Raw genomic sequence first — 25064 nt, 5'->3', positions numbered from 1 at the left:
TAGATAGAGATAGAGTATCAAGATTTGATCAATGTCACCATGGTCCACACACTACAAATTAAGATTTTTTTTAATTCTTTTTTAAGAGCAAAATTGCCAAAAGGGCAGGGGGTGCTCTAGCACCCCCTAGTGTCTATCTGTGCACGCCACTGCCTTATGTAATAAGGGCAGGGTTTTTCTTCTACTTCTTTCTTTTCCCACTTTTCCCCCATTGACCCCACTACATTGATTCACTGTCAGAGAACCCATCTCCTCAAGTCATTGCAGCTGTAGCTGGGTTGTCCATTAAATTAAAACATTTTTCAATCTCTTTATTGTATTTTTTCCCCTTCTTATCATTTAATTTCCCTACTTTTTTATCCCAATTTAGTCATGATTATGCCAATTCCCCAGACACAAAGATTGCCTTCGCCACCTGGCTTCCCTCCTACAAACACAGATTAGGATTCAAACCCAGTCTCTGAGGTGGTGGTATAGACAGGTATTTCACCCCTGTGCCACCCTAGTGCCCAATTACTTATTATCACGTTTTTAATACAGTTTTGTTTCTATTTGTCCATATAACAAATTGGTTGGGAATGTATTCTAACTTTAGTTTAGCGTTTGAGTATGTCTGTGTAATTAACCATCAAATGATTTATTGTCTCGGCTGCAACAAATTGGTTGGGAATGTATTCTAATTTTAGTTTTGTAGAATAAACTTGGCATATATTTTCTGTTAGCAAAAGGGAAAACCTTTTCATAAGTGAAAGCCATTGTGGGAATAATGCAGCGAGTGAATCTGTATATGCACTTTATGATGAACAAATCAGAGGGTATATGGTGTAAATCAGGCTTTACAGAGTTTTGAAGGTTTACTGAAGCATTTCTGTAAATGTGATCATAATGCACTGTAAAACAGTTTTTTAAAGTTTATTTTTACTGCAGTACAATAATACAACAATTCTGCTCTGTACAAAATGTGATAATTGCTTTTTTAATTAACTAACTAATTACTAGATTCGGGAACTGCCATGCAGTTGTTTCTTTTTAAAGCAGCATCACTTTTGTTTTTAATGTTATTTTCTTTAAAGGTATATTCAGTGATTTCACTCAAAAAACCTTAGGTTTCGTTTTTGGCTGGGACCTAAGCCTTTCGTCCAATCAGGATAGAGAGTCAAAAACGAAACCTAAGGTTTTTTGACCCCCAGGGGTTAACTGGGGACAGGGAGGAACTCCTTATATGGCCAGCACACTCTATAGTAGGGAGGATTATCACAACAAAACAAAAAAATAAGTGATATTTGAATTAAGTGAAATCACTGAATATACCTTTAATAATTTACTTTAGATATAGCTTTAGTGTGTAAAGTTTGAGCTAGATTGCAGCGGGCTGCCATGATACAAGATTTTTGTTTTTATTTGTCACTGTAATTAGCCAGGGATATGATATAAATAAAGCAATATTCAAAATAAGAGAATGAGAAATTATGACAATTCACATGCTGTTCCAAATTAACTTGACTTAAGACGTGTAGACTTCATGGTGGACATCATGGATACAAAGGTGCCATTGATTGAGGCACACGCATTCGCATGGCACTAGTCAGTGCCCATTTGTGTGTATGCATGAATGCACATACTGTTTATCCCAAGCATGAACGCACACTTTGGACAATTCTGTTTATACACAAAGAATTGTATTTATTTACTACGGGTCATTAATGGCAACCATTGTATATTTCTCTGATGCGTATATTGAAGGGGATATTAGAAGATGGGGTTGGGGAATTTGATGAGAGTAGATATGTCATCATCAGATGGGTACCTTCCATCATAGATTGCTTAACCCATTCTGACCTGAGATCAGATTCATACGGGGTTTCCACTGGACACACGCTGGTCTGACGAACCCATTCTGACCTGAGATCAGATTCTAGAAATGTCAGTCGTTCTTCGATTTTTTTCAAAAATAGCAGACCTACAAGCTCGTATCGCGCCACTCGGTGGCGCGATATGAGCTTGTAGATCTGCTATTTTTCAATAGCTAAAGCACGACATGATGCCAACACCAAAATGGGTTCCCGTTCAGAATTGGTTAAAGCTTAAAGGAGCACATCAACCATTTTCAATGCTGTAGTAATAGCAAACAAAACATAACATAGCAAAAAAATCTAGTCTGGAACAGATGGGGATCTGATGTCATGATGATCCAAGGAATTCAGGGGGAAAGGATTTTGATTGTACGACCTAAGGTTCAAGAGTTATTTATAGGCCCAGGTGTGGTGGCAAGGAATCATGGGGAAATGGAGGCCAAGGAAGAACCTCCACCACACCTGGGCCTATAAATAACTCTTGACCATAAGCATTGAAAATGGTTGATGTTGTAGCCAAAATCATAGATTCCTGAAGCGCCATCATGAGGGCAATTTGAAAAGGTTTCCTTTCATTCATCAGCCAACACTCCCCACTGACAGGTGCAAAGCATGAGTGTCTATTTCAAACAAAGTGTTTTTTGACTGGGGGGGGGGGTCATATTTTGCAGGAATTGCCCCCCAGTATTAGGATGTATTAGGATGTTGATATTCATTCATCAGCCAACATTCCCCACTGACAGAGAGGACGTATAGGGCCTTGGGGCCCCAGCAGACAAATGCAAAGAGCTCACTGGCCACGACAGACTGACAGAACTGCAGATCTGCAGCATCCTGGCTGTCACACTCGCCAAAGGACCTGAGCCTCCTCATGGAATAAGAGTTTGCTCTGGCTCTTCCGGTAGAGGACATACATAAATATTACCCCAGTGGGTGCACCCACCACTATTAAGTATTTGATGATCACGTATGATGATGTATTGACCCACATGACGTCATTTCATAATACGTTCTTCGGGCCATTGCCCCTGGCATTCCCTTAATCCCTCGGAGTTGGTTGCTGCGAAGAGCACTGTTCGATCAGGGGCAATAGTTTCCCCTGCAGATGAAGCTGCTTGGTGTCAGAGCCACCCCCGATGCAGTTGCCATTAATGAAGACTCTTGGCACCGTCGTAGCACCAGTCATCTGAGCTAACACCTCTGCCAGCCTCCGCCCATCATTGTGCTTGTCCAATTCAACCACCGTGTAAGTTGCACCAATTTCATTGAAAATATCCTTTGCCAATTTACAATGAGGGCATGTCGTCTTGGAGAATATTACGACACAGTTCTGTGATACCACGTCCTTAACATATAGTGTCCATGGTGTGGATGCCGCACCGGACAGCGTAGATGATCGGACATTCCCCATTCGTAAATTGATACCGAGTAGCCTGTTAATGAACATCTCAGTAGAACGTCAACATTAACTGTAAGCAGAGCAGACCGCTCAGATCATGTTTATATCAGAAGATTCCCACGAATTGGTGCGTCACAGCTGCAAGCTGATTGGACAGATTATTTTGACAACATCACGAGTCCTATAGTAACAGATCAAGCTGTCTAGAAGAGGTTCTGTTCCTGCGTTTGTGTGAGTCTGGGGCTAATCTTGTATTGATTGATTGATTGATTGATTGATTGAAATATGTATTAACAGCACAAACTCAATACAAAGACTGTTAACTGTGAGTGGACGACCCAATTAAGCATTACACTTGTTTACAAGAGGGTCCACCTTGTTCAATTCATCAAAACATTTAGAGACGTACAAATAATAGACGAATGAAAGAACAGAACAGGAATTCATCATAAAGGAGTGAGGGTGGGGAAGGGTGGACGGTGGGGGGGATTCAGATTTTACGGGGGCCAGTTTCGAATTGCAGCCGTCGTCCATAGGTGCCTTTGAGAGCGGTTTTGAAGGAGTCAAGGGATTTGCATGTCTTAATGACTGTTGGTTGGGCGTTCCACATTTTGGTGGCATAGGAGCGAAAATAATTAAGTCCCTTGTTTGTGCCGAATCTGGGTTGTACATGGTTCGCTGCACTCCCTCTGGTGTTGTGGGTGTGGACTTTGTTAACATTAAGGAAGTATCTAGACAGGTACATACGTCCGAGCATAGACATGGTAACGCCCTGCCTGCCTCTGATTGGCCTACTGACACTGCCCGTCTTGCCTGTCCTCCGAGATGCAAGGGTACTCCGTGGTGGGAAATAATACAAGTAGGCCTACAAGAGAATGGCAACACGCGACAGTAACTTGTAACTTTAATTTTTGTAGAAGAGCTCCTACAGAAGATCATACAGACTTTTGAAACAGAGACCAGGCTTTCCTCCGAGGTGGTGGAAAGCCTGGTGAGGCGAGGCCGCGAGGTTACATGCTGGATAGTCTGCCGGGAGGTTTTCTTTTTGCAGATATAAGTAAGCATGGGATGGAATCACGCTTGTAGACAAGATACATGTCATAGACGACTGACGTCACAGGCTGAAAACGTCTTATCTCTGGGGTTGCTCGGTGCCAAAGCACCCTTGGTAAATTCAAAGCACCCTTTATGATGCAGACTAGTCCTTTCACGTTAAACCGGTTTGTGTGGGGACTCGGGAGTGGCCGCAGACCCCCACATACGCACTTTAAGGTGTGTAGACTAGGTTTCAGGTTCAGCACCCTTGGCCGTGACCATAGATCGGCGCCTCTGGGGGCAGGTCACCAGTTTTTCCCTTGGCCCGACCAGCAAGTGCTAAAGCAAGACATCACAACTGTCTGAGCAGTCATCAGCTGCAGTGAAGCTAAAACTGAATCTACTAAACTAGTCTGTGATTGATTAGCCCTGGTTCTTGACTCTCGTATTCATACGAGAGTCAAGGCGTAACTGCACCCTGTTTTTTGCGCTCGCTACATTTACAAAGAATCCGTATATATAAACATTCGGATTACAAATATAAAGTACTCACAATTTGTCCCACGGGTGTTAGTTAGTAGCAGCTCCAGCGATTAGAATTTCTGCATCCCGCGTTGTTTAATAAAAAGCATTTTTATCCGAGCTGTTATTTTGCCATTGGCTTTCAACTACGCGCCCCTATCGGTCGGGAGGAGGGTGGCACTCGGTGTGTTCGATATAGGTACGCTGACCGCCCTGCCAATACAGACTAGGCGAGTGCGCTCCCGGTGTGCAACTGTGGATTTCCCAAACAAACCCCGTTTGAAAAAAGTAGCCGGGGCGCTCGGATAAAAATGCTTTTTATTAAACAACGCGGGATGCAGCAATTCTAATCGCTGGAGCAGCAACTAACTAACACCCGTGGGATAAAAAGTGAGTACTTTATATTTGTAATCCTAATGTTTATATATACGGATTCTTTGTAAATGTAGCGAGTGCAAAAAACAGGGTGCAGTTACGTCATGACTGTCATGATAATCATCATGGCAGTCATGTATCAGGGCTAGTGATGGATAAAGGTCTACCATATCTCCATATTTGGGCAATATTTCAGCAACAACTATGAAATTAAAGTTTTGGAATCACAGGTCATGGGTTTGAATCCCGATCCTGACGACGTCCTATTTGCTGCGTATAGTTCCCCATCTCTCTCCCCATTTCCTGTCAGTCTACTATATCCTATAAATAACGGCATAAAATCACTTTTAAAAAAAGAAAGAAAAAAGAAAAAGGGGTTTGCAATCATGGACCCTCATGTCAAAAATATGGGTTCAGCCGGGCCCTTTGGGCTTGATCTTGTCCTGAACTCCAGATAATAAGGTGACTGTGGCAATTGCAAAACAAAGATATAAATCAAATATATCATATATCTATCTTATCGCAAAATGTCACTGTGCATAGGCTACTTGAAAGGGTTATCACGCCTTGAAGTCCAGGACTATTTAATCCCGTTGGGGCTGCCCTAAACCAGGCCTAATCCAATAACGTTCTGCTGATGACAGCCCAAACCTGACGTCACTCAGAGGTTCGAGAGAGGACCGGGGAGGACGGAGTGTAATTCCACAATTGGTGACCTATTGAATTCGGTGACGACAGAGGACACTTTTTTAAAACTTGAAACTTGGTTATTTCTATTATTATTCGCTGTCAGCTCATTCACATATAATATCTTGATGGTCACTCTTTGTTGTCAAGAAAGTGAAAAGCATGCCGTGCGTGCGTGCAGCTGTAGACTAGAGTCTTCTATGGAGGACTCTCTTAGAGCGACCTCCTGCGTCTCCGAATTCTATAGGTCAACAATTTCAAAGTTACACATGAATCAGTGCGTGGCAGTCTGGCTGGTTGTGGGAACTGTCAGAAAGCGAAAACATCTGGATCTAAACCTAAACCGAATCATGTCGGAATGCATGAGAGACCACTTCTACGGGTTCTACGCAGCACGCTCACTGTATGCTGTTTTGAAAAGGAATTCAGCCTCGTAGAGAAATGTGTCCACTTATTAAAGTCTAGGTTGTTTCAACTTTCTTGGATTTGCAGGAAAGTGTCCTGACAGAAGCTGTCACTTTATTGCTCAACAACACTCAAGTCAACACGTTCCTGAATATGGACCAATCCGTCGCAATTCAGGAGACTTTGGGAAAAGAGGAGAATTGTATTATAGTATCCTTTTCTTCGTTCATTGTTTTTTGGTATTTGTCTAATGTGTGACTATATATTATCGGTAGGCTATTAGTAGTATTATCTCAAGTTCAAGTTTGAGTTCCGTTACACTTAACAGCCAGCCAGCTTCCAGATCGTGGGTCAAATAACGTTATTATAGCCTAGTGTTTTGGTGTGCCTATATTTATCAAAGATGATATTTTTCTATAGTATACATGAATTCAATTTCCGAGCACATGTATCATACATGATGTATGCTACTGTAGGCAGTAGGCCTACTGTCTGTCTTCTAGTATTACATTATGAGTTACACTCGGCTCGGGTGTGACTTTCGAAGGCATTGATCCAAGTTCTGCAATTAGACTGTCAATCCACAAGATGGCAGCGTTTCACCAGCTTGATATTAATTAGCTCGATGTGACATTATTGTTTGCATATAGTTGAATGAATGCAAATGCACGATCCTTCTTTTGCAATTGGCATCGAGGGGGAAATGATCAGTGACGTGCAGTCAGGGGAGGCACTAATTATATTATTTTTTCCTTAACTTAATTGCAAATATGCTGTCCAATGTGTCGTCCTTTTTGACAATGAGACTGAAAGCAGACTACTGGGTTTAGTTGAGTCCACAAAAGAACATGCGTGAGTAGGCTACTGACGATACTGACCTGGCTGCAGGTAGCCGTTATCATGATTGGTTGTATTGACATCATGACAAATCTTGTAATCCTTCCTGCCAATTTTGTACTGCAGGCTTTTTGTGTACAACCACAGGAGGATGGCCATCACTGCTGACGATGTGTCACTCGAGGACATCATTCCAATATCGTATGACTTTGCTGTTGTGGAAGGTAACTTTACATCTTCAGCAATTTTTTAAACATGTTCTATGCTGAAAATGTATGTAATGTAATGGCAGAAGGCTGCTATGCCCCTTAACAATGTTTGTGCCAAGTTTGATGCAGATTGGAGCAATGGTGTGCCTGCGGCCCTCGGGCGGGGGATATATGTGGCCCCTATTGTCATGGCAGACCACTGACCATGGCAGACCACTGAACGGTGCGCCTGTGGCAGAGCCATAGAGTAAGACAGAGTTACGACAACTCTGTTCACTTCATGGGGCCAGTCTCTTCTACATAGACTTCTATTGGTTTGTCCCTTTTAAAAGGGACAACCGGAAGTTTACAGAATGCATTGGAGTCTATGGGCTCGCACGGGTACATGAACCACGTGACCATGCTGTTTTCTGCCCCCTCAATGTCGTAACTCTGTCTTACTCTATGGTTCTGGTCTGTGGCTTGGCTTTAATGTCAGCAGTCAGCACGGTCTTATGGAAACCTGGTCTCAGCAATTATTTTGTACGTTTTTAAAATGCTGGATACCTACCTTGTTTTGGAATAAAAATCATACCTGTGTTAAGTGCACTCTTATCATCATATATCATCATGCATCATCTCATTCCGGCCAATTAGAATTTGCGTCCTCACCTTCGTCTTCAATGTTTGTGTTTACACAAACACTGACCATTCATTGTCAATGGCATTTAATGGTTGTGTTTGGACAATGACGTAAAACTGGCCCATTCATTATCAATGGCATTTAATGTTTGTGTTAGGACAAAGTTTGTGTTTTCAAAGCTCTCAAAGCTGGACATAGGACGGTCTAGCGCCCCTCAAAAACTGTTATATTGTTGACACATCTTAATCTCTGTCTCTTGGTACAATCTCCTCAGTGTCATCACCGAATGAACTAGCAGTTGTGGGTGAGTTTCCTCTTTAACTATTACACTGCAACACTGCAATTGTGGCCCATAAAGTTATACATTAAACCTGCTCATGTTTGGAGCTCCCAGACACTCCTGGTGGTAACAGTACATACAGTGTGTGTGTGTGTGTGTGTGTGTGTGTGTGTGTGTGTGTGTGTGTGTGTGTGTGTGTGTGTGTGTGTGTGTGTGTGTGTGTGTGTGTGTGTGTGTGTGTGTGTGTGTGTGTGTGTGTGTGTGTGTGTGTGTGTGTGTGTGTGTGTGTGTATCATACATCCCACAAACTGTAAATCTGAAAGAGATAACCTCCCATCTGTTATCTCTCTGTAGTGGATGCTCAAAAACATATACACACATTTAGGCAAAACAAGGATTCAGATTAAAGTATCAGAGTTTTCTCGTGTAAAGAGTCTGTTGATTGATTAGTTCCGATAAAGAGCTGAAGAAACAGTCGCTACTCGCTACTGACTGTCTTAGGACAGTGGCAGGCAAACAGTATGCCTACCTGTAATGCTTTCAAGTGCTTTCAAGCCAAGGTTCATAAGGTTTCAAACATTCCACAGTTGTCATGTCTTCATTGCGCGATTGCATAACGTGTCCTAACTGAATGCATGATGTCTTGTGTATATTTGTCCTTGTTGCAACCACATTTTTGAATGAGACAAACATTTAAATATTTTTAGTTTTTTTTTAGATGAAATAAATATTTCATTGTGAGTTTGTATTCTATTGTGTTCTCTATAGGAGCTGACACCAGGGTCAGACTAAGCTTCCAGGAGGAGGAGCTAGAGCTCAGACTCCCCTTTGGTTCCCATTCACGCCTTTTTCTCAGCGAGGTCAACCGGGCCTGGAGCGGTACGTTGGACACGGACGCAGTACTGTATGTCTAAACAAGGACAAGCAATATGCCACGGAACTCCATTTCATGTTATCTCTAGGACCCCAATTTACCTCATAAAATCTAGCTCTGAGTGTACAAATCGAACCAAATGGACCTGTAATAATTTAGGTGGGGACTCCCTGGACCCCCCCCCCCCCCCCAAGGGCCCATGTTGAGAACCAAAAGCATAAAATGCTCAGGTCAATCACTTGAACACATACTTTTGAATACCTGCCTACAAACTTAATCTTACAATGTGTCTGCCTTCTTCATGTGTTTCGGTTTTACTATTTGGAAATAGTATTTTTCCTGGAACAGCCTGTCTCACGCAATAGGTGATACGTGAAGGGCAGGTATGACAATAATCTGCTCTTACTGCCTAGGAAAACCTGACAGACAGGGAGGCTACATTTGTCTTGCATATCACAGGGTGTAGGTGAGAATAATAAATTATAATATATTTTGTAGATATGTTAAAATATTTAATGAAAAAAATATATATACATAATGAAAGAACAAGAATATTCTCTTGTTGGCTTCCAAAAATTACACTGAAGTTAAAAATCACACAACCGGTGGTGTCAATTTGTCATTCAATAGGGAAATGTGACGTGTACTTGACAGAGAGAGAGAGACACAAAGAATAGGGTGGAGCTTTTAATTATGTTGTTCGTGTAGCTTGTCATTGGCTAGAGGGAGGAACTGAGTTTCACTCCAGATAAACTACCTCTCTCTTATTTTGAGTCTGTTTCTTTCTTTTAACCGTGTCCTATTCTGAACAAAATAGTGTCACTTGAAAGAGTAGCTTAGAGATGCTGTCTCTTAGCCTCTTCGCCAGGATGTGTCACATCTGGCACTGGCCCACTACTTTGCACAGTGGAAATATCTCTTGAAGATGGAGGGTGAATGATATGTGGTCAGAGTTACATTTTTGCAGTATTCTACGAGGAGCCACACAGGCTTGCTACCTTCTGAGGGATACCAGTGATGGAACGTTTAAATGGCTTGTCAGATGATGTTGTAGTTAATAGGAAGAATGTGAGAAACTCTGAGGGTGAGTAGACCAAATTGAGACTGTACAAATGTTAATGTGTGGTCTCATTGAAAGTAATCATGAAAGTTGGGTCACAGAGCATATGAGCAGCTGACAGCTTTCTCTTTTCTGCTGTGCACAAGAGAAGAGTGTAATTTCCTTTAGAAGGTAAAACAAAACAAAAAACTGTTATACATTGCATTGAACAATCATTTGCCTTTTTATGCTTAAGTCAAGTATTTAACAGTTATTTTGCCTAAATAAATACTGGTAAGCAGAAAATGAAAATTGCCACAAATAAAATGTCACAAATGTTTTGAAATAATCACTTTATTTCCATTTCAGTTTGATTTTGAATAATTATTCTGATCTATTTACTTCCCTCTTGTTTTTCTTTCTTTCTTCAGATGTCTGCAAGTCTCCCTCACAGATACCCAAGTTTGAATGGCTCAACAAGTATAAAACCAAATCAAAAGGCAAAGAAGTTGTTAAACAAGCCCTTGCTCCCCTCCCAGCAACTCTCACTAAAATCAGCAAACAGAAGAAAACAGGTTTGTCGTCTTCTTATCTCTTGCAATGGAAAACCAGAAATGTCCTTCATATGACCAGCAAAATGAATGCTGTCAGTGCCATTCATATTCACGAATCTGTAACACAACACTCGATGGTATATATGACTTAGTTGATCAGTAATGTTGAGATTATTTCCATCGTATGGATGTTTTCACTGTTCCAGCCTTTGCTTTCAGCACAGATCTTTACATATTGATTAGTAGCTTTTACAATACAAACAAAAACAATGAAAGCATTTTAGTAGCCTGTAGTTACCCCCAGCTAAACACAATGCCCTTACCCTTGCCTATATCTGTCAAGCCAGGCAACTCTTCCACAATCTTCAAATGCTACAAAGAGTCTGTACATTAGTCTGTAATATACTTGCCTGAGGTCAGGTGTGAGGAAGCAGTCGTCTGTTTGTCATTTGTCATCTCGATTTGACGTCATCTGTTTGAGGGCATCTTGTGTTGAAATAACCGTCCGGATGACCATCCTTCCCTTGCTAGTGCTACCCATAGCTGTATCTCCTTTCTTTCTGCACTGCCTTTGGCACATGAATTTCCCCTGCCGGATCAATAAAGGTCTTTCTGTTTGTCAGCTTCCAGTCAGTGCAGGAGATTTTGGAGACCCTCAAGTAATAAAAAGTCTTGTCTGTATGTATTGTACAGTATGGGCACTATGGGTCTAGTCTTGTCTCGCTACTCGCTAGGGGGGCTGCCGGGCTGTCTATTTAACTGAATGGATAATGCAGCTGCTTGGTGTATGAGGGGTCAGGTTTGCCCGCCAGCACTGACCACCTATAGTTTCACATCTGGCCCTAAGGGGTGACTGCCGGGACCTATTCTATGACTTTACACTATTAATCCAAGGGGACCAGTAAGACGCCCTGAGGGCAAGAAGCATGCATCCGGATGCCTGGGTGACAGCAGACTGCTGGGCGAGTGCTGGCGCTTTGGCATAGGGGGTCAGATCAACATGGAATTAATTCTGTACTGGCCATTTATGGAGCGTGTCTTGAGTGTACAGGGTTTGATGAGGTCTGGCCATGGAGCGTGTCTTGAGTGTACAGGGTTTGATGAGGTCAGATCAACATATGGAATGACAGAACAGGTCAGCTCCATATATGGAGATCTAAGGGTGGCAGCGGGGGCAGTGTCTTTTTTTTTTTGTTGAATATTTTGTTTTTATTTTCAATTTTTCACAAAATACACCCGTCCACAGCCCTCCCCCTCCCCACATACAAACCTCGGGGGCAGTGTCTTGAGTGTACAGTGTTTGATGAGGACAGCACAATATTTTAATCATATACTGGATTTGAATAAAGAAATATCATGTGACTTTATTGCTCGATTAGGTCATTTTACAGGCATGTATACGCCTATTGCATACTAGGGAAGCTAACATAAAGCTGACAAAATTCAAATGAAATGGCAAGTATTCAAATGAATTCAGTCAGTCAACAATCAATCACCATCCCTTTGAGCTATGGGGTTAGTTAGACTCAGCACAGAGAGAGAACTGAACTCCTCCTACTAGCCAGATGAGAAGCAGGTCCTCAGGCTCAGATTGTGTGTTGCCGTGCACAGAAGAATGTGTGGACGCGGTACAGGGAGATGTCTAGGGTGATCAAAGACACCGGTATGTCATGGGGAAATATATATGAATGATTGTGATGTTGCGATATTAACGTTTGAATGAAACGCTCTTGCATGCAACGCTCAGTCCAATGCAAGCTGCCACTGCAGCCCAGCTCCAGTAGTATTTTGCTAGCTAATGTTAGCCACTTCTCGTTATTATATTATTGTCGTTTCTGTGAAGGAAGCTAACTTGAACCAGCTATAGCTAGTAGGCCATCGTTCGCTGGGCTAGAAAAATATGTATTTGATACTGTGGCTGTATATATAAGTATTTACTACTTTCTTTATTGTTGCATAATGCTGTGTTAAGATTTCTCAAGCTATTGCGGACAGTGGTGGCTGGGGATTGCATGTCTGTCGATGGTCTTGATTGATGAGAACTCTTGTTTGGAATAAGAGCCATAACATAAACATGACTATACGCTGTGTTATTTGGTGGAACATGTCAATAAACACTGCTGTTACAGTTTTAGTTTGGCGGAGTGACAAATGGAGTGGGTGAGCATTCTGGTGCCCCTGTTGGATTTTAAGTTCCCTTCTTCACGCCCTATCGTGCCAATGACTTTCTCTTTAGAAACAGGATAGTAAAATAACGAAGCCGCCTGTATAATCTGCACCAGGCAAATGTAATGGAAATGATTGCCCATATTTGAAGGCATATCAGAAAAGCCTTTCTGTAATATTATTGTCAGATGAAAGGCGAGGAACTACCATTAAGCTGGACGCGTTTTTCGGAAAACCGGCAGTTAAACACAAAATCTGAAAAACGCGTCCAGTGTGCAACCACCTTGTTAGCCCATGTGAGTTGCTCAAGAAGTATATGCCGTCAAAGTTGAGCCCAAAGATGACTTGTATTAATCAGTCCCTCTGCATCATAGGTAATTTAAGTTGTTAGTTATGCAATGTTGCACTTTGACACTTTGACATGAGTGCCTTTGCCCTTTGTCCACTTGTAGTAAGAAAGAAAGTATGACTTGGAGCAAGTCTTGGCATACGAGGCAACACAGCTTGTTGAAGTCTATTGTCTGTTTCAACACAATGCTGGCACAGACACAAACATGAAAAGGGCATATAGTGATACAGTCAATTCCATACACAACGCAGCCAGCTAGCCACTTTCCCTAGCTCTGGTCCATAGCTCTAATGCCAAGGGCATTAGGGCTATGGATCAGAGCTACACTTTCCCTAGCCCTCCAAGCAGAACCCAATGGTACTGAAGTTTCTGACTTTTTGATGACACAGACCATTGGGTCCTGTTCCAGCAGTTCCATGTCACCTGGTACGCAGCCATACATAAAACATAAACAACGTGTTTATGGCCTGTCTGCGCTCTTTGACGACATTATTTCGTGTGAGGGTTTCTGAATATGTGAAGTATAAGTACCCATACATGCCGCTGTGAATATCTCCTGTGACGCGGAAGCCGTTAAGTATTTTAGTACTTTGTTTGACCGATTTGGTCGCTTTGATTCTTCTCTTCCTTCCTTGTTTATTGACACCTCATTGTACCGCCTATCTGGCTAGCTAGTGGCGCTATAGCTATGACAGAGCAGATCAGAGGCAGGGACGTAGCCGGCACAAGCCAACCGCACACCGGGAGGCGGTACAATAAACGGTAAACAAACAAGAAGAAATAAAGCGACCAAATCGGTCAAACAAAGATTACAAATACTTAACGGCTTCCGCGCCACAGGAGATATTCGCAGCGGGATGTATAGGTACTTAAAGTTCCCGAATTCAGAATAACGCAAACAAAAAAAGGCAGTCAAACGCCGCAGATTCGATCTTAGAGAGCATGTTTATCATCCGCGTTCCAGAATTCCCATACGAAAATGTACAGGGACCCTACATAAAACTCATCAAAATTTCAGAAAAGCTTTATGTAGGGTTCCGAGAGGGGCTACACTTTCCCATGCTTTTCCCATGAAAGCGGACTGGTTAATTTAGCATTAAGCCTATGTGTTTATCCATCTTAACACTGCAGAGGTATGTTCATTGGTCTTTGTTCCCCTCTTCCTCATAGATACAGTAGGCTATGTACTGTATGTGCTTAGCAGCATGAAAACAAGATTACAAGAACAATAGGCAGACCATAAAATAGAATCAAATGTGAGAATAAAAAGGTAATATTATAATAAGCAATAAAGAGAAGGCAAGTCTGTTTCAGTGACTTAAATTAATATTTTTGGGTATAGGTTATGCCCATAGTTTTTGAGAGCCCTAATGGGACGATGATTTAGAGAGCAATTCAAAGTGGGGCACACGGGTACCATTTCCACCAAGGAAATGAATACTGTTTTCCTGTGATTCATGTCTGAACTTTGTAGCACTCATTATAGGCGTATTGTTTTAAATGACCAACCCCACCCAGCTGTTGCAGTTGCACCAAGCAGTTTAAACAAGCACCGTGATTTAATTACCATTTCAACCTGGTCTGACAATCATAGGGTTGGCGAAATGCTGCAGTCTCTCGACTAAGCACCTAATAACCCTGTCTGCATTTCATCTCGGCCAGTAGCACAATTTGTTTTTCATCTCTTGTTTCACGGTTTAACGGTTTAACAAGGCCAGTAGAACGCTGCAGGGATCGTGTCTATTTGTAGGCCAACCCAGAAGTTACTCTCACCATGGGATCCCACCGCAGATTTCCAAAGGAATGTTTCGCATTGGGTTTTAGATATTAAGTTACAAGAATTTAGCTCTGCAGCAGGCAACGGCTTATCATATTAACACGTTTTGTTTGACAATATATTATAATCTTCAGAAAGCAACAGTTTTTATGATTTTAAAAAGCAGATCAGAGTTTCAGGGTGTAATTTATATCATAGGACAAAATGTGTAACTCATAAGCTTATGTTTATGAGTGTGTTATTCTTTTTTTAAGATATTGTTTTCGGACAAAAGCCATGTCTGTTTTACAGTTTGTAGCTGTTTTTAGTTTACACTGTGATGTAATGGCACAAGTCATGTAGGTTGAGGGAGGAGGGCCAGCTTTTGAGGCAAAGCACTGCACTACAGGCCCACTCCTTCCAATGGCATTTCTCCCTAGGATGGGAGTTGTCTTATCATGCAGTGGGCAGTCCTCTTTCCTTTTCCTGTTTGCGCGCACGCACACACACACACACACACACACACACACACACACACACACACACACACACACACACACACACACACACTATAGTAGACTTGCATCACCATTGCACACAGACATCAGAAAAGATAAACTATGTGGTTTAAAAACTGCGGTTAAAGACGGGTGCATGCACAGCCTCTGTCGAGTCATAGACTAGTAGGAACTCTCGTAGACGGAACGATATGAACATTTCATCTCATGTTATCCTGACCAAAGTAATTGCGAATCACTTTACTTTTTTTTTTTGTGTGAACATCCTTGTTAGTTAAAAACAAACGAGGACAGATTCAGATTCAGACTCTTACCAACACCCAGCAGGTTAAATAAAACCATTCATAAAACATAAGATATCCACTTGATATCCAAGGCGAGCATTCACATGGTTTGTGTTGAACAGTAAATTCGTATTGTCAAAAATGAAAGCAAAACTTATTTTAAATTGATCATAAATTATAGTGTTTACAAATCTCTTAACCACTTCTTGAACCCTGCCTATAGTATAACTATATTGACCCCAGGGGTCTGTACTTGTCGGCCACACCTTTTTTCCCTCTACGCGAAATATCTTTGCTGTAAATAGCCGATCTATCTTCTCGTATGACATGCCCAGAATAGGTATATTAGCGTTCATCATGTAATCAATCTTTTAAAAAAACATGTGAAGAAAGTCACAAATACGATTAAATTCAACCTGACAGTTGGAGCTGCCAGATCGTATCTTCACTGTATGATCCTATCACACATTGAATACTGTTTGACAACCTGGTTTTGCACAGGCGTGACTATTCTCAAACCCATAGAACAGCTCTACAAGAGTGCGCTCAAAGTGTTTGACAGGAAGCCCCACTCATATCATCATTGTAACATCCTCCGGAGTCTATTTCCTTTTTTTGCTTTGATAACTTTACAAATTTCAAATGGGTTGGGGTCATATACAAGACCCTACATGGTCTGTGCCCGCCCCCCCTAAGTGAATTCATCAAACGGAAGACTGATAGGGGAATCAGTACCAGAGCAACCCCTCGAGGAGATTGCGAAGTGCCGCACCGGAAAACGACATTCGGTCAAAATGGGTATAGGTCAGTACAGGGTTGTGTAGCATCATGGAAATGCCTTCCTCTGCGTATAATCTTGTTTTAGGTGTATTTTTATGCTGCGTTCCCTATGTAATGTTTATGTAAATGTATTCCGCTGTTTGTCTGTCTATTTTCAGTTTTTGTGTTTCTTTGTGAGTACTGTGGATGAAAACTAGCATCTTTGCTATTATCCGGTGTATTTACCTCCATGTGACGTCCATTAATAGGCATTGTCCTGTCCAAATAAACAAGTACAGTAAAGTAATCAGCGGTTTTAGCTTATGAATAATACATCTCTGACTCTGCTCAGTGCTCACTGCCTACCAGATCTTCCAGTCCATGATCAGACCTCAGGCCTCTTAATTGGTAGTACCTACTAGAATAAAATCTGAATCTGGTGATACATACATTGGTCCAATTCTGAACAAAATGTGTTATATTTTAAAAGCAGGCATAAGACATTAAGACACTTGTATTCCTCTCTCTCTCTCTCATGCGCTAACATTTGTTATCGTGTATGACATATGCTATATAGTTTAACCCATTCTGACCGGGCACCCATTTTGGTGTCAGCATCATGTTATGCTTTAGCTATTTAAAAATAGCAGATCTACAAGCTCATATCGCGCCACCGAGTGGCGCGATACGAGCTTGTAGGTCTGCTATTTTTGAAAAAAATCGAAGAATGACTGACATTTTTAGAATCTGATCTCAGGTCAGAATGGGTTCGTCAGACCAGCGTGTGTCCGGTGGAAACCTCGTATGAATCTGATCTCAGGTCAGAATGGGTTAAATAGAATTGAACGGTTGGCTATACAATATCTAATGTACCCCAGGCCTCACTGTGTATCCTAATGTGGCACTGAAGTATATTGTGAACGTTACAACGAAATGGTTGTGAAATGTCTCTCCACCCCCCCCCCCCACACACACACTTACAGCACTAATTGGATGCATGTTGCAGTTATGAAGTTAATGATTCATAAATGATTAACTGTTTGAAAATGATGGGGCTGGTACAGTGACAGCATTTGAAATAAATATGGACCTTTTGTCGGTCTTGTTTGATTCTAGAGCTGTAACACAGTGCCACTACACAAGTATGTGAATGCGATGTGATTAGAAACGCACTAATCCATAGGATTATCCGATACACCATCACATCTTAACAATTGGTCTACTGCAACGCCACAATGGAAGTCCATAAGACAAATGAGTCTTAATGGGTCTTAATGGCCCTACAGAGACAGAGAGAGGTGCAGTTATACAAAGCTAGTTTGCCTCCTTGCAGAACATAATCTTGTCCTCCTGTGAGTAATAAAGCAAAGCCTTAAAACAAAGCTTTCTCTAACTACTTTAAATTAATTTTCTGACTAGAGAACTCTGCTTCTCTTATCCAGAGGAATCCTCTGCCAAGCGTCAGGAGACAGGAGCCATATTGTTTCACGCTTGACACTTCTTCATTAATTCCAACTACTTGAGATGCGTTAACTGTAACCAACTGCAGCAGGCAGCCTTGGTCGATTGACTACAACAAGCTGAGCCCTGACTTGACACTTTTACTATCGAACCGAGTGTATGTCTTCAGCATCAGTCATGATTAGCTCTTGATTGATTCTCCACAGACTAGTTATCAAGGCCTAAAGTGAAGGGTTGTCGTGAGTGTGTCTGCTTATGCGTGTCATTACAATGAGCTCTCACAGTCCAGGGTGGTAGCACATACTAGGCACACTTAGTAGCAGCAGCAGTGCGAAGAGAGGTGGCTTCCCAGGCAACAAAGCAAGAGTACCAAAGAGATTCTAGAACAAGAGGCGATACTCCCATTAAGTCCCATAGTAACAACAACCAGCGCCCAGTGCCTCCACCATATTGGAGTGATGACTTAACTTCCGGTTACTTTAAAAACATTAAAAAGTCATGCTGTACAAAACAAAAACTTTATCCTATTCTACTCTCATATATTGATTTACTCATTTATTTATCACATTTATGAATGGATCAAAGCAGAAATTAGTAACATTTTCATTCAGTATTTCAGGGTGCATGAGTGCGCATGCATGTATGCATGTGCGCGCACGACCGTGCATGTCTACGTGTGTTTGAGGTGTTACATAGACAAAGCGTTGCCGCCATCTTGGAGTGATGTCGGCAGCGCTACCGCTGCGTCATCTAGTGGTGATGAATATTTGAGGAGTTTCGTCTCTTGTTCTAGAATCTCTTTGACAGTACTATAGAAGCTTCTTTTCCATGCCAAAAGCTCTGATATTTTGGCAGTTCCTTAGCCACTGTTATACAAAAGTCGGACGGACCCACGGTTGTCCAGAACCGCCACAAAAGGCCTCTCTCTGCCCAGGCTTCAGACAGGGCCCCTGCCCTGGGTCTATATATGGAGATGGCCTGTTCTGACATCACAACACTCCATATTTAGGCATGCCTGACACAGAACTCCATATATAGGACACAGAGCCAGTCCAGAAATCTTCATATATGGGCATAAAAGGGACACAGACAGATGGGTGGAACGGGTACTCTGACACAGGTACAACGGGTATTGCATAGCCGGGTGCGGCATGGATCTCCAACTTCCATTGTTACCGACTGTGCTCTTCAGCCGGGCACTGGTCTAGTAATCTAAATTAAACACTTTTTCTCTTTTGTAAAAAGACAAACCTCTTTTTAATTTATCACTTGTCACTTAGAAAAATGAACACTGTTTGATTATCCTCTTCCTTCTCTCTGTTTCTCCCTCCACCTCCTTCCAAACAGGGAAATCTTCGAGGACAGACAAAAAGGGATCGCTAGAGGAGGAGCACAGTGCTGACAGTGGAGCAGAACAGTCCAGGCCGGGGAGGTGAGACTTGATCCCTTTTTGAGCTTTTGTTTATGCAGGAAAGCTTGCTGACCTGGCATCTTCAACCACAACCTGTTTCCCCTGCATACCGCTCTTACCACAGTCTAGTACTTGGTCGATGGGGCCTAACACGACTTAAGGAAACATTGGCGGTAGCTGTGGAGGTTAGGGGAATTCAGCTATCTTGTCGATCCTGCATGTGTCTTCACCGCATGAGCCATAAGCGTGCCTATTCTGGGGCAAAATGTTTTGGTGTAGGGAAGAAAGAAGCGGACCAATTTTTTACCCCCACCTAGGGGACTTCAGTCACTGAAGTATATAGAGTTTAAGGCAAATGCATAAACATTGGGCTATACTTATGTTGTTATTGCTGCTGCACAGTGCACATCGTAAAATGAATGTGTCTTGTACTTGTCGGAGCATACCGAGCATACTTTCCAACAGTATTTTTCCTGGAAGGTTAAAGCTATATTGAATATCGCTCACCCCCTTTTGGCCTGTGCCATATCGATGACACAGAAATAGAGCTCGGCTGCATAGCCCAGGAGTCTGATGGAGCCGTGACACACTGTTCTCTATTAGGATGCTAGTAGCCGTTAGGGTAGAATCTAAGGTTTCTGTCCAGACATGTATGGGATGGATATACATTACACTTTTTTTCTTTTTTGTGATAACTGGCAACTTACACATTTCACATTATTATTTCACATTATCACAATTTGATTGTTTTACAAAGATCATAATATGCCTCTCCATAATAACACCTTGCTGTAATTAGAATCCATAGCAGGTTCTGATTTAGTGAGAAATAACTTAATATTCACAAGTTTAAAACACGGCACAAAGAAGAACCAAATTTGATCTGCTACTTTTTGCTATTGGATTTGAATCCTGGACAGTAACAGTTTTGGTCTGGACTCTGGACATATGAGGTTTCCACCCCACAGAGACGACATACATATTGTATAATGTACATTACATGTTCACAAGATACTACGATAAACAAGGTTCCTCAATTAAACAGTAAACTGGAAACTAACTGCTACAGAGACTACTGTTGCTAGGCATTTGGTCTGTGCAAAGCCACCCGAATGGCCTTATGTAAACACACATGCTGGAGGCAGTAGTGGTCTCACCACTGAGGTCACACCCTAGTGGCAATCTAACCATGCTTCTATTTCTGTCTGTCTCAATCCACCAACCCCTACCCCGGCGACCCGTTCTCTTCCTCTTGTGTTGTGCACCGACCAGCCCAGGCAAAGGGAGCCGTGAGGGTCGGGACGACATGGTGCGTTCGTCCAGCCACACACCGTCCAACAAAGCCCAAATGCTGGCCATGCCACAGTTTGGCGGCCTGCGTGACAACCTCATCAGATGTGAGCTGCAGAAGAAAGAAGACCTTTACACTTACCTGGAGGACTTCAGGTACCACTTAATTCTCACACATCACAATCCCTTAACCCATTCTGACCTGAGATCAGATTCATACGAGGTTTCCACTGGACACACGCTGGTCTGAGGAACCCATTCTGACCTGAGATCAGATTCTAAAAATGTCAGTCGTTCTTCGATTTTTTTCAAAAATAGCAGACCTACAAGCTCGTATCGCGCCACTCGGTGGCGCGATATGAGCTTGTAGATCTGCTATTTTTCAATAGCTAAAGCACGACATGATGCCAACACCAAAATGGGTTCCCGTTCAGAATGGGTTAATTCTCACACATCACAATCCCTTAAAAGGGCCTTTTCTATGGCATGTGCCTCATTCCTGAGTGAGGAATGAGCAATGATATGCAAGCAATTTTTTTTATTTTGTTTGAACAAACAAAATCTTCTTTGCTCAATAAATGTTGCATGTTTGTTATTAACGTGTCTAATCTGTAGACCTAAAATATGGCGGGGAGTGAGTAAGTTTTGTTACAAGCTATTGGATGTAATGGCATTATCGTGTACTCACTCACTGTATATAGGCCTACCTTTTAGGTAAATGGTGTATCAGAGCCCTCTACAGGCTACTTGCTTTGAGAATCTGGTTTTGACCTCATAGTAAAACCTTAGAGTTATTTGTATTTATCATAGTGGCTTACGGTTGGTGCGGCACACTGCTGTTTTTGTATATTCACACAGACAATACGACAATAACGACACCATGACTATGCAGTTAATGGGGAAAGCACCATACACAATGACGGCAACAGTCAGCATTATTCAACATTGATTGTTGAATAAATATTAAGCATTAATAATTCCTAATAATTTGAAATTGAGGAACACCGTTGCATTGTTGCAGAAGGTGTCCTCAGCTGGTCTAGTTTTGAGTGTAAAATTGTCAACTTAAACTGAAACAAAAAAGCAGTTTAGGCAGAGATGTTATTGTAGATGGTGAATTATTACGCCCGGATAGATGCTTTAAGTTGTTATTATTTGCGAGCACCGAAGTGGTGCGTGTGCTGAGTAGAGAGTTCTTAGTTTCAGCCCCAAGCCCCCAACAAAGCCTACAGGTAGTAGGGCTGGGTTCAGGCAAACGATGAAATTCCAGTATTCTAATGGTTTTGGAAGGGCTTGGACTGCACTGACTGAACCTGCTAGATATTAATTTGAAGCAACAAGCAATGACAAGCATTATGTGATGGTCAGAACCATCAATCTCAAAACAATTAAACATTGATAACCCCAATCCCCACCCCTCTCTCGGTCTCAGGTATTGTATGTGATGATAGATCAGGTTTTGCTCGGGCTTCAACTCTCCCGGTTGGTTCAGTTTGTGTTTTAATTTTCAGGCCCGTTGAGAACTCTGATGCCGAGGTGTTTTCAGACTGTGCCAAAGTGCTGAGCAGTCCTCTGGCCTAGTTGTGCATCCAAAACATTTCTGAAGTTGTGCTAAAAAAGACAATGTGGGCAGGAATGAAGTGAGGCCACAGAATGACTACGAGGATGATTTACAACCTAGAAGTCAACTTGATGTGGGATCTATTTCCACACACTGAGCTCAACGCTACATTAAGCAGCACTCTTTCCAGTTTTAAAGATTTTTTGGAGGGCTTTTATTTATAGGACAGTAGACTGACGGAGGAGATCGGGAGTGACACACAATTTGATTCGAACCCGCGACACGCTGTCAGGCTTTTTCAGCCTAGGTGCTCTTTTAACCACATTTGAGTGCATCAGCTTACAGGGTTCACACATTTACTGGGAGGACTGTCAGTTGTAGAACACACTTCCTTTTCATGTTGCTGAATATTAGTTGAACTTGTACTTGCATTCAGAATTTTGAATACTGTACTTCCCTTGAACTACTTTTTACTGTTGAAGCTTACTTAGCAGCTTATAGTTTAGGACAGTTTGTAAATACATCGAAGATGCGAACATAATCCATTTCCAATGGATGAAGCCTTGGCCTGTGGGAGAGAGAGGTCATCAGGTGGTCTCCAACCTTCATTTGTAGAGCACACTGCCCTCTGCTGGTACGTGTGCAAATTAATTCTGGTGTCCTTTACAGAGTGGCATTTAGAGCATACACAGAAGGCATAGTTTTACCAAACGTAAAGTAAAAAAAAAATACAAATTCCTTAGACTTAGCCCTTTCTTAGTGTGTGTTTTTCCCAATAAAGTTTTTATTTTGTTTTCTCCACCCCCACAGTATTGCTGTTTGTACATTTGTACTTAGAAATGTTCTGCCAATGTCTTTAGGTGTTAGGAAAAGAAAAGAAAAAAACAGTTGTAGGTTGGCCAGGATGTACAGCAGATCACTGGTAGCCAATGGGGTTGCTGGTTTGATGCTATGTGCAACCATATTTAGGAGGAACGAGATGGAGAGAAAAATAATAATCTAATTTCCGCATTTCTCATCTTGATCTTGCTCTTTGTGTCTTTAAGCATCTTCCTCGGTACATACAATGTGAACGGCCAAGCACCAAAGGAAAGCCTCCGTCCGTGGCTCAGCTGCACCCCCATGCCTCCAGACATATACTGCGTGGGGTAAGTCGCATCCACCCTGCTGTCCAATAGCTTCACAGATGTCAGCGCTGCTTGCTGGCGTCTATATCCACATGGCCACCCAGGATTTAAAATGACATTTTCTTCTGTTTATTTCATCCTCTCCTCTGTAGTTTCCAGGAACTGGACCTGAGCAAAGAGGCTTTCTTTTTCAGCGATACACCCAGAGAGCCCGAGTGGATGTCAGCGGTATCCGAGGCCCTGCATCCAGAAGCCAAGTATGCTTTAGTAAGGACCTTGCCTTTCTCTAACCCCTTTGGTCTGCCATAATCACATTGCACGTGGGTCATTCTTGACCAGCGATACAGTTTTTTTGAGTGGTGCTAGCCACTCCTATAGACGGCAATGTGTGTCCCTGCCTGGCTGGGTCTGTCCGTCCGAGCACGGAAATGGCGTTTGTTGACCACCAAGTGTCACTGTTGCGCAGCCTAACACACACACACACACACACACACACACACACACACACACACACACACACAGGCCAGGGAGGAGGGCTTGTTTTTATTGCAAGTGATGCAAAGGTGTGTGTTTTACCTGTGTTGCACATGTGTTGTACAGGTGAAGATGGTGCGTCTGCTTGGCACAATGCTTTGGACCCGCTAAATTTGTGCGACATTTCAGATGTTTAAATTTGACTTCAATGTACTGTGAATAGTTTAACAGTTTGCTTCAGTCTGTCTGGCTTGTTTATCATTCATCTTTGACGTGTGGTAAAACCACCACATTTTTACATATGAAATAATTAATATGTCCGATATCTCTTCAGCATAGTTAACAGAGTTATCTGTTATCTTTTGCCTTCATGACATTTGTTTCACACCATATACTGTAGTAATCTTCTAAGGAATCCACTGTAAAACTGATTGGAAAGTAATCACATCAGTCTGAAGGATTTAGGACCCATATGGTAGTTCCTTTGAGAATTCCCTTTCTTCCCTTTATTTGCTTTAACCTATTCTGACTTGAGATCAGATTCTAAAAAATGTCAGTCGTTGTTCGATTTAAAAAAAAATAGCAGACCTACAAGCTCGTATCGCGCCACTCGGTGGCGCGATATGAGCTTGTAGATCTGCTATTTTTAAATAGCTAAAGCATAACATGATGCCAACACCAAAATGGGCGCCCCGGTCAGAATGGATTAATCTACTTCCCTTCTTTTGAAAAGAGCTGACTGCAAGCAACTGGTTTCCTCATTTCCTTCATTGGCTGTCATTCTGCTCTCTACAAAGTATTTTAGAGATTTATACACAATACACATTAGGCATTCTAGTCACAGCTGGTATAATATAGCCTGCCATTTCTCAGTTACCTGTCACCCTGTGAGCAGACCACACTTGGCTGCTCCCTAATTGACACGGGACAGCTCAGCAGGCTGAAAAGTAAATGTTTTACATCAATATGTAAATGTTGAGACGTGTTAAGGGCTGATAGACCTGACGGCTGCACTAGTGGTGGATGACATTCTGTCATGAGCTTATGATTTACAGTCCTTTGAGAAATATAAGGCAAGGGGGGGAAGATCCTAATTGGTTTAATTTATTATGATTTTTATATGTCTGTCATTCATTTATTACTGTCATTCTTGATCAGATCTACAATTTGCCATTTGTCTTGTCACTGCAGTGCAAACCCCTACTACTTGGTCTTCT

General features: G+C 42.1%; 2 protein-coding genes across 4 annotated transcripts in view; one reads left to right on the top strand and one right to left on the bottom strand.

Annotated features, from left to right (window-relative positions):
- Positions 1–2892: 2892 nt before the first annotated feature.
- On the bottom strand, positions 2893–3264 carry LOC310856743 (glutaredoxin-2, mitochondrial-like; the record flags this gene model as incomplete). The annotated part of the gene is made up of 1 exon (XM_083762215.1): positions 2893–3264. The coding sequence occupies one exon, from the start codon at positions 3262–3264 to the stop codon at positions 2893–2895; it is 372 nt and encodes a 123-aa protein (XP_083618341.1).
- A 3349-nt stretch (positions 3265–6613) lies between these two features.
- Positions 6614–25064, top strand: part of inpp5b (inositol polyphosphate-5-phosphatase B) — a 33590-nt gene continuing 15139 nt past the window's right edge. Inside the window, exons 1-9 of one of the 3 annotated variants that reach the window (XM_083760906.1) lie at positions 6614–7128; positions 7240–7337; positions 8219–8248; positions 8993–9103; positions 10569–10712; positions 19332–19416; positions 20668–20841; positions 23293–23394; positions 23526–23640. In XM_083760906.1, the coding sequence (XP_083617032.1) occupies positions 7265–7337; positions 8219–8248; positions 8993–9103; positions 10569–10712; positions 19332–19416; positions 20668–20841; positions 23293–23394; positions 23526–23640 (834 nt within the window). In that variant the 5' untranslated portion in view covers positions 6614–7128; positions 7240–7264. Of the gene's footprint in view, positions 7129–7239; positions 7338–8218; positions 8249–8992; positions 9104–9926; positions 10183–10568; positions 10713–12251; positions 12355–19331; positions 19417–20667; positions 20842–23292; positions 23395–23525; positions 23641–25064 lie in introns of those variants that run through there. The other 2 variants (XM_083760907.1, XM_083760908.1) reach the window with 2 other exon arrangements.

This window comes from Protomyctophum parallelum (assembly GCF_964188405.1).
Source record: "Protomyctophum parallelum genome assembly, chromosome: 3".
Taxonomy (NCBI): domain Eukaryota; kingdom Metazoa; phylum Chordata; class Actinopteri; order Myctophiformes; family Myctophidae; genus Protomyctophum; species Protomyctophum parallelum.
The sequence above is the reverse complement of the archived record's forward strand: the minus strand, read 5'-3'. Positions and strand labels throughout refer to the sequence as shown.